This window comes from Streptopelia decaocto (assembly GCF_964273445.1).
Source record: "Streptopelia decaocto genome assembly, chromosome: 1".
NCBI lineage: Eukaryota > Metazoa > Chordata > Aves > Columbiformes > Columbidae > Streptopelia > Streptopelia decaocto.
Genome location: NC_138663.1, coordinates 185,970,974 through 185,980,848, shown reverse-complemented (window position 1 = coordinate 185,980,848; position 9,875 = coordinate 185,970,974). Strand labels below are relative to the sequence as shown.

At 40.2% G+C, this 9,875-nt stretch overlaps 1 protein-coding gene across 1 annotated transcript; it reads left to right on the top strand.

Annotated features, from left to right (window-relative positions):
• Positions 1-8: 8 nt before the first annotated feature.
• On the top strand, positions 9-9,874 carry EXOSC8 (exosome component 8). Its single transcript, XM_082046722.1, has 11 exons — positions 9-101; positions 1,507-1,543; positions 2,601-2,664; positions 3,851-3,924; positions 4,435-4,480; positions 5,506-5,611; positions 5,699-5,744; positions 6,000-6,096; positions 7,090-7,210; positions 9,166-9,272; positions 9,739-9,874. The coding sequence occupies exons 1-11, from the start codon at positions 85-87 to the stop codon at positions 9,852-9,854; spliced, it is 831 nt and encodes a 276-aa protein (XP_081902848.1). The 5' UTR covers positions 9-84; the 3' UTR covers positions 9,855-9,874.
• Position 9,875: the final 1 nt, after the last annotated feature.

Sequence of the window (9,875 nt, the reverse complement as noted above, 5' to 3'; positions counted from 1 at the left end):
GCGCCGACCCCGCCGCTACCAGCAAAGGCTTCCGGCCGCCGAGTCACGAGGCGGCAGCACATCCGGGACGGCAGCGGCGCCGCTATGGCGACGGCTTTCAAGTAAGTGAGGGGCCCGCCGGCCGTTCTGCCTGCTTGCGCGGCGCTGCGGTGTCCGCCCGCCCTTCGTCCCCTGTGGCGGGTGGGCGCCCCTCTGCCCACTCCCGAGCGCCGAGCCAGGGCCGCCGCGGGGGCCTTTGAGACCTTTATCCCGTTACCGCCGCGGCCCCAGCAGCGTGCGCCGGGAGGCTCCGGTGCGTGCTCTGCAACTGTGATCGTTTTCTTTGCGATGCTGTTTCCCGCTACAGCAGCGCTGGTAGCCGTCCGGTTTGCGGTAGGCGCCGCAGAGATAACCGCGCGTCACCGGCCGGGCCGCGGGCGGGGGTCGGGGCCTCCCGTGGAGCTCCCGCTGTTCACGGCCGCGGCGCCGGGCTCTGCTTTGGGGCATCCCGGGACAGGCCCGGGCACGTCCAGCGGGGAGCTGAGGGGGCTGCAGCCCCGAAATGTGCGAGGAGGGGCTGAGCGAGCTGGGTTTGTTCAGCCTTAAGGCTGCACGGCTCAGCGTAGAAATTAGTAAGGCCCTGGGCTACCCTTGTCTCAATAAACACTCCTTATAAATTGATCACTAGGGAAGTGATCATCCCCCTGTACTCAGCACTGGTGAGGCCGCATCTCAAATTCTGTGTTCAGTTTTGGGCCCCTCACCACAAGAAAGACATTGAGGTGCTGGAGAGAGTTCACAGGAGGGTAACCAGGCTGGTGAGGGGCCTGGAGCACAAGTCTGATGAGGAGCAGCTGAGGGAACTGGGGCTGTTCAGCTTGGAGAAAAGGAGGCTGAGGGGAGACCTGATCGCTGTCTACAACTACCTGAAAGGAGGTTGTAGCATGGAGGGTGTTGGTCTCTTCTCCCAAGTAGCAAGTGATAGGACAAGAGGAAATTACCTCAGGTTGCACCATGGGAGGTTTAGATTGGATATTAGGAAATTTTTTTTCACTGAAATGGTCATCAGGCATTGGAACAGGTTACCCGGGTTGAGTCAACATCCCTGGAGGTATTTAAACGACATGTAGATGTGGCACTTTGGGACATAGTTTAGTGATGGGCTTGGTGGTGTTAGGTTTATGGTTGGACTCAAAATTATCTCAAAGGTATTTTCCAAGCAAAATGATTTTATGAATTAAAACTAATAGTAGTATTGAGGTGAAAGCTAGTAGTTCTGGTTGGGTGTATGTGCAGGTACGCTCTTTGTAAGCAACAAGCCTTTTGGAAGTGAATGTAGTAAACCATCTTTTTCATAGATCAATTTAGAGTTTCCTTGTCTTTCTGTAACCATATTGCTAAGCAGCTTTGCCAGTCATCTTGATTCTCAAATTGTTTGTTGTTGTAGGTTAGTGCTTGCTTACCTTTTTTGCCACCTCTTACCTACTTGGGAGCTTACATATGAACTTGTCTTTCTATTTGTTTTAGAACAGTGGAGCCATTGGAATATTACAGAAGATTTTTGGTGAGTAAAACACGATGTGCATGTATAAATTGCTTGTTATCATTTTTTTTTGTGCTTGCTTCTGCTTTTCTAATTTGCCTCTATGGAAACCTGAAACTATAAGGGAAAAACAAACTCAGTGAACAGAGGAGAAACGATCATACTTTTCAGAACGTGTTTTTCCATTTCTCAGTGGAATTGATGCTGCAGCAGGTTGTGTCCGTGTTCAGCTTGATGGGTATTTCTGTTGGCCTACAAAGGAATGCAAACCAAATTTGACCAAGATGGTGATGCAAGTTTGTGTCTAGTACAAAATTTTGTCAGACTAGGCTTTTAAATGCTAATAAAAATAAATAATAGACAAGATTGCTGCTAACCTTGCTCGCCATAACTGTGAAGGAAAACCACTGACTTTTTGGTATATTAAATTAATCTGTCCATTACTAAGGTAGTATTGACTTATACATGGGTGTAAGTCAGTTTTGGTTCTTGTAACTGAACCTAAAGTCTTCGCCTTTGAGAAGACTGCAGTTGTGATATAATATTTCAGAGCTACCATGATGGTGAATTGGTGCAATTTCTAATTTAAGGTTCAGGTATTATACAGCTTCTGACTGACAGTATTTGAAAGTTGGGGGTTTTTTGGGGAGGTGCTCACTTTAATGTTAATCTTAGGAGCTCCACTAGGTGGGGATGTGTGAGAGGAATTGCCTGCAAAATCTCAGCAATGTAGATGGGTAGAAACTCCGATTTTAAGGTATTGGTCATTATTCATTCTTGGATGATATTCTGAATCTAGCCTGTAGTACTTACTCTTGAGACAATCTATTATATTTGTTTTATAAATAAATTATAATAATTTTTTTAAAATAGTTTTTTGTGAGCCACCAACCACAAACTGCATATCATTTGATGAAAAGCTGCCTGCAATGTGGTTGACTTTTCCCTAGCATTTTTGTAAGTGCATATTTCTGCTAAAAAGAAGATAATACTATTTTATGTGAACTTATATAGCATAAATATTGGTGTTATTTAATAAGATATGTTTTCTAATTTGAACTTTGTAATTTTTGTTTAGAAAGAGAACTGTCGACCTGACGGAAGGGAGTTAGGTGAATTCCGGGCAACTACTGTCAACATAGGCAAGTTGTTATTTTGAGTAATAATAATGGGGGAGTTATTATATTATTAGTCTCGGATTACAATAGTTAGTGGCCCTGATGACTTGCTAATTGTTTTCCTTGGTGCTTGCATTTTGAAACAAGAAAGAGGAAGGATTTTTATTTATAGTTTCAACAAGCATTAAAGAGAATGCATAGTACAGTAGTATATTTGAGCATCGTTATTAATTTCTACTCCTGGGCCAGTACGCACAGCCCAGTTTTTGTGGTTGTGGAAGCTCGTCTCTCAGACCAGCAGCATATGTTATAGATGCTGAAGGCAGTGTTAGGTGTATACTGACCAGTGCAAAATTGATGTCCTAGCATCTTGAGAAAGACAGCTTCTGCTTTGTTCTAAGCTTGATGAGCAACTCTCTCAGGCAGAGACAAGATACCTCTTATCAGTGAACAGCAGCACCTTACCTGCCTTATAACACTTTAAAATACAGGTTAGTGTGCCACCATGGAATAATTGCTGGTTATTTCTCAAACTTGATGCTGTGGATCTCTTCTGTTCTACAACATGTGTCCACTTCTGAGCTCTCCAGTATGAGAGAGGCCAACAAAGGGCCACAAAGATGATGAAGGGACTGGAGCATCTCTCCTTTGAGGAAAGGCTGAGAGTTCTGGGACTGTTTTGTTGGAGAAGAGAACGCTGGGGGGGGATCTTATCAATGTATAGGAATACTTTAAGGGAGGGTGCAAAGAAGACAGAGCCAGACTTTTCCCAGTGGTGCCCACTGACAGGACCAGAGGCAGTAGACACAAACCGAAGCACAGGAGGTCATCTGTGAATGTGAGGAAACTTTTTTTTTTTTACTGTGAGGGGCATCGAGCACTGTAACTGGTTGCCCAGAGACATTGTGGAGTCTCCATCCTTGGAGATATTCAAAAGCCATGTAGATGTGATCCTGGGCAACTGGCTTTGGGTGGCCCTGTTTGAGCAGGGGGGTTGGATCAGATGGGCTATGTTCAGCTGTCCCTTCCAGCCTCAACTGTTCTGTGTGATTGACTGTTCAATAGAGAGATTGTATTCCCACCTGGGATTCATTGAGACTTTGCTTAGCCTGTGTTCAGTATAAATTATTCACTTTGTGAAGGTGGATATTAATTAAGGCCCTTTGAATGTTAAAACGGATTTTATTGAACAGCACTGTTTCTCTTTCAGGTTCAATTACAACTGCAGATGGTTCTGCCCTGGTGAAGTTAGGAAATACAACAGTAATTTGTGGAGTTAAAGCGGTATGGTTGGTTTTTATTTGAACTATGCTGTTAGTTGAACTAGTGCATTTGTGTTTAGAATTAATCTCCTGCTGAATTACAATAATATGCCACTCAGTTGCACTTAGTCTTTCACCTGAGTTACTTTCAGATGTGAAAATTAATACATAATTTAATTGTCTAATCCTACCTGTATAATCTGAGAACATGTATTTTTGTGGTGTGTATTGTGTATGGGAAAAGATATATACAAAAATCAAGTCTTTGTTATTTCTAGATAAAAGCTGTATAATTTAAGAGTTACTGAATATTGATCAGCTGGCAAGACTATTAAGTGCCTTATAGCCTCAACTTTACTCCTGGCCTGCTCAGACAGATCACTACACGTCCCTGTATTGAGTTTTCTTATAGCAAAAATAGAGGCAGAAACTGATTAAAAATGGCTCTTGTACTGATAACTGGGAAGAAAATTACCATTCATTAATAGAATATCTGGAAAGAAGCTCTTCATTTTTGTCTTTTTTTCTCCAGGAACTTGCTGCACCTGCAGCAGATTCTGCTAATAAGGGATATATTGGTAAGCTTTTCAGTATGGATCCTACTTAGATCTTGTATTTCTTCAGCTAAAAGGCTGTAATGATGGGACAGATTGAATGTGGTGTGAAGACTTCTTAAAAGAATGAATTTGGGTAAAATTCTATTACTTTCCTTAAAATTAGTTTCCAAATTGACAGATAGGAAGTGGTACTTCAGAAATTTCAAAATTTGCTCTGCTTTTGAGTTTTCCATGTAAAGCTGCCTTCTTATCGCTGATTCCAGGCCAGGATGAGAACAAACCTGCAACAGGGGGAAGTTTGTATCTTTAGAGGGGGAAGGTAGTTCGCCTGTAAAAGACTGTGGCATGCAAGGTTGTGCAAAGGCACTTTAACTTTGAAGTTCCAGTAGGCAAAAAATTCAACTGTTTAACAGTGACATAAACCCCTTTATTTCTTTGAAACTGTAGAAGTCACAGGGGTACATCCTGACTCCTGTTTGGAGTTTCTTCTGAGATAAAATAATTCAGTGGAACTGAGAGCTTTGACTAAATGCCCTTTTCGTGAAGCATCTCCGAAGTATGTTGTTTTCAGTGAACTTGATTATGCTTAGGTTTTTGTCACAGATGTTTATGCGTGTTTTTGCTTCAAGTCTAAAGCATCAGGTTTTAATTGCTGATGAAAAGCAGATAGCATACCAGTAAAGTCAGGCAGCAGGATGAAAATGCTGTTGTTTCTTGATCTGTTTAAGAATGCATAACACTTAGGAGTTAGTGTGGGGTCATGATTATTCATAGCAGGGTTACAAACAGAAAATGGTGGTTAGGAGTATGTGCTTCTCCATGGAATATAGAGTTTCTGAGTACAGAGTACTACAAGTTCTTTAATACAAATTCATGCATAACTTTATTTTTGAGGGGAGAAGTAGGAAGGCTTGATTGAAAAATTCTTGGTCTTGCCTTTCATTTGAAGTACATAAAATGGTATTAAGAGTGTGTATTCTTATTTCTATTTTGATATCCCATTGCTTGCTTTCCTTAGTTTATGACTAATGATTCTTGCTACCTAGTTCCAAATGTAGAACTGCCATCCCTCTGTTCAACGAGGTTTCGCTCTGGACCGCCTGGTGAAGAGGCTCAAGCAGCAAGCCAGTTCATTGCAGATGTGATTGAAAAGTAAGAATCATCTTAATGCATTTAAATCACAGACAAATCTGCAAGACAATTTTCTGTTTACCGGTTTACTCTCTTGTTTTGTTTCAGTTCACAGATGATAGCGAAAGAAGATCTGTGTATTGTGAGTGGCAAGGTAAGTTGTATCTCAAAATGAAGATGGACGTACTAACAAGATCACAGTGTTGAGATATTAAAGAAGGCATTTGGGGTTATAGGTTGTTTTGTTGTTGTTTTTGCTTTTTAGTTTTTGTAGCTTGCTTTACAGGTGAAGTGTTAAAAGCATATGATAGAAATAAGTATCATTGTTCATGTGCCCAGCATTTTCTTAGATAGTGCATCATTTGCTTAACTCTGGTAATATCTCACATGTACAAACCTTTTTTGATAGCTTGCTTGGGTGTTATACTGTGACATCATATGTCTGGACTATGATGGAAACATTTTGGATGCCAGTGCCTTTGCTTTGTTGGCAGCATTAAAAAATGGTAAGTCTTCTCTGGAGCAAGAGACGCACTCAGATTAGCATTGGTTGGAGAAATGTGTTAGCTTTGAATCATGGTGAATAGGTAACATTCACAATTCCTTAAGACTGCTGTTTTCTTGTCATTTGAATGCTGTATTACTAAAATGTGAATATAAAGTGGAAATGACAGTATGGATGCAATAGGTGTGTAACGCCTGAGGAGCAGGATCTTTTTGTATGTGTGTTATTGGTCTCTTAAAAGACCAGTAGCTCTTCTGCCATGTGTTCTGTGTCAGATACGAATCTTTCAGCAGTGGTTATAAACAATTCTGGTGTCTAGATCAGGGTCTGACCTTGTTAATGTATTTTGTGTAAGCAGAATAAGTTGTTTGGGGCATTGCTTATTTGTCACAACAGAATATTCCTAGTTTAATGTATTGTAGTTTGAAAAAACTGCTTTAATGCATGCAATGTATGGATTGATTATTCACAGGTATGTGGGTTGTAGGTGCACGTCAGAGGCAGTATGAAAGGAAGCTTACAGCAAGGCCTCCTTTTCTGAGTTGCTTGCCTTTGAATTCTTGTAATTAGTCTGCTCTTGATTTTCTTGTCTCCAACACTGTACAGGTTGTCAGAGCAAGAGTCAGCTGAAGGTTAGATTACACTGATTTTTATATGTCCAGGCTCTTGGGGAATAGTACTTTTTGTTAAATATTACTCTAAAGGTATTTGTTTGGCCCTTTGGAAGCAGAAAATGTTTCTGCGTAGGGCAGAATGTTAGCTTGAGGAGAATATTATACTTTCGTAGTTCTAAGCTAAACACATTCCTTGCATTCTAGAAATTTGTTTGTACGGAACACGAGTAACATAGCTAAAACTCTATTCTGGTCTGTTTTCAGTGGCTTACCAACACAGTAAAGAACAGCTTAAATATTTCTGCAGTCTTGGACATCTCTAGTCCTGCTAAAACCAGCAATGTTTGATATTATACTATTGCCATTTTTCATCTCTTCAGTACAGTTGCCATCAGTTACTATAAATGAAGAAACCGGTTTATCAGAAGTTAATTTAAAACAGAAGAATCCTTTGATTATCAGAAAACATCCAGTTGCCACATCATTTGCTGTATTTGATGAGTAAGTTTGTAACTTTTGTACTTATGAAGACAACTGTGTATGTAGAAGTGAAAGACAAGAGGATGCTGCCAGCGAGTGATGCTTCTGCACTTCTTCTGCCAGTAAAGAGCGTGCAGTCTCAGGAAGCGCCATTTCGCCTGATCTTAAGTCCACTCTTTTGTTGAACTGACCTGTTGTTCTGTGATATGAGAAGGCAGAACAAAGCAAAGTCTGTCCAACTTCTTCCTGTGACTTAAAGCAGAACTGGTTCCCAACCTAAAAAACACCCTGAAAAGTATGGGAATAGGTATTGGTTTGTATTTTTGCAGTATCTTTAAGACGAAAGAATGTTAACAACGCAATTAACGTTTTGGAAGCCTATGTGAATACCTGATATGAAAGATGGTAGTTTTTGAACAGCTCATACCAAGGATTTAGTCAGCAGAGGAAGTGACAGTCCAGTTAGAACAACAGAACCTCTGGATAACTTAGAACATAATTACCCAAGATGAAGTACGACCAGAACTCTTAAAGTCATTGTTCATGTAGGTAAAGAATCTGATTATGAGAGTTCAAAATAATCACATCTGATAACTTGACTCCTCACCTGAGATGGTTTACTGGCTCTTCATTAGTCCAAGTATGTTAAATATGTGTTCTGCTGCTCTTTATAAGAAATGCAGTTATTTACGGTAGTATCCATTTGAAAAGTAGAAAATTACAAATATGATAATGCTTTACATACTCTAGCTGCCAGAGGCATTTTTCTTCTGTGTAAAAACCCCCCTTGAATACAAAAAACTTGAGGGTTGCTGGGTGGTGTGGCCCTGGGCGAGGAGCACTGGTACAGAGCACTGCGTAGCTCCACAGCAGCCCCTCTGGAGTCACCCTCTACCTGAACAGTCTGGTGCATCGAACACTCCATGTGTGCCAGCTGCCTGCATCAGGCAAAGGGCCGATGCTGCACAGTGGGTAGAATTAATAAAGCAATATTTCTGAGTAGTGTAGCTACAGAATGTTTTTGTTACACTATTGCTATTAAATGTCCATCTGAAACTGTTGGTGAAGTTTTACATCACCCAGAAAAACTTTAGTTATGCATTGGAGTTCAAATTAAGAAGCTGCTTACCCTTCTATTTTGTGTAATCAGCTTCTGTAGCCTCGCTACTGTGCCCTCCCCCTGCGAACTTGCCATAAACATCACTTAGCATAGGTGTACTCCAGATGCTAAATCAAGTTTGATTACATCCATACTAAATTTTAGTTTAATGGCGTAAACTGATGCTTCATGAAAGCTTCAGTTAGTCTTTCCTGTCAGGATACCTGTACTTCAGCCAAAAGTCTATAATGATAGTGATTTTTAAAAATTATTTTCTAAAGAAACTAAAGCTGAACGGTGGTTGTTCAGCTTTTTATAAGCTCAAGTTTTTCTTGTGCAAAGTTGGCTTATAATTCAGATCCTCCTTTTTCCATTAGTTTGCTCCATTTTTAACTTATTAAATGGTTCAAAAATAACAATATATTGAATCTCTTTTAATGATCTGCATCATGTGATGTACAGCAGTTTATTTTGGCTGCCTTAAGCAACCCAGTAAATCCATTTGCTAACTATTCCAGTCTAAGTGGTGTTAAGAGTTCTCAGATAACAAAGTGAAAATTACTTTGGTGAATTTATCATTGGAAATGAATTTTGCCTTAAGTTCTAGCAGAGATTAGTGCAGCCTACAACTAAAAACAATGTCATTTTCTTTGCGTAACTGAAATAAATGACTGCATATTGCAAATAGCAGTTTAATGGCATTTTCCTGCAATACGTAGGTTTCAAATCCATCTAGCCTAGGCATGAAGCTGTATTTTCAACAGTTAGTATTTTAACAGACATACCTACTTGAATATGTAGAATCTCCCACTTCATTTTTTCTTCATTTTTTAAACAACCTATACTAATGTGCCTGCATATGTTTTTCTTTCACAAGCACATTACTCATTGTTGATCCAACTGCTGAAGAAGAAGACTTAGCAACTGGAACAGTAACTATTGTAACTGATGATGAAGGCAAACTGTGTTCTGTCCACAAACCAGGTACTTTGACGTTTATTGCACAGAAACCTATGGAGATGATAATTTTTTATTGACCTGTATGTTATGTACCTGCTTTTCTTTAAAATGTGGGTGCTTTATGGTAACAGGCTGTTTGCTTGAAATGACTTGCTCTTGAAATTAATTTTGAAGAAGGTGGCATGACTGAAGTTGTAGGTCCCCATGATTGTTGTAGGTCCCTTCCAGCTGAAATAGTCCTAAAGTTCAAAAAGAAGTCACAGCTTGACCCACATAAAGCAAAGGACAGATTTTTGAGTATATCTCCTGCTATACCTTCAGTTTTTGTTTTATTTTCCTCAGGCTAGAGTTGAGGTTGCTGCATGCTCCCCAGGTGAAAGTTGTTGGTCATGGGAATTACTGTATTACTCAATCCTCTCATTTGGAAAACACATTTAGATACGTAACTGTAGTGTAAATAGAAAATCAAACTGTTGCCTTTAATTTTTAGGTGGAAGTCCTCTTACAGGAGCCAAGCTTCAGGACTGTATCACCAGAGCAATTACAAGACACAAAGAAGTAAAGAAGCTGATAGACAAAGTAATAAAAAGCATAAAGCCCAAATGAACAAAGAGAGAGAGATCTTTT

Coding starts and splice junctions, on each gene's coding strand:
- EXOSC8 (XM_082046722.1), top strand. Junction 6,097..7,089: donor GTTGGCAGCATTAAAAAATG/GTAAGTCTTCTC, acceptor TCATCTCTTCAG/TACAGTTGCCATCAGTTACT. Junction 9,273..9,738: donor GTGTTCTGTCCACAAACCAG/GTACTTTGACGT, acceptor TTTAATTTTTAG/GTGGAAGTCCTCTTACAGGA.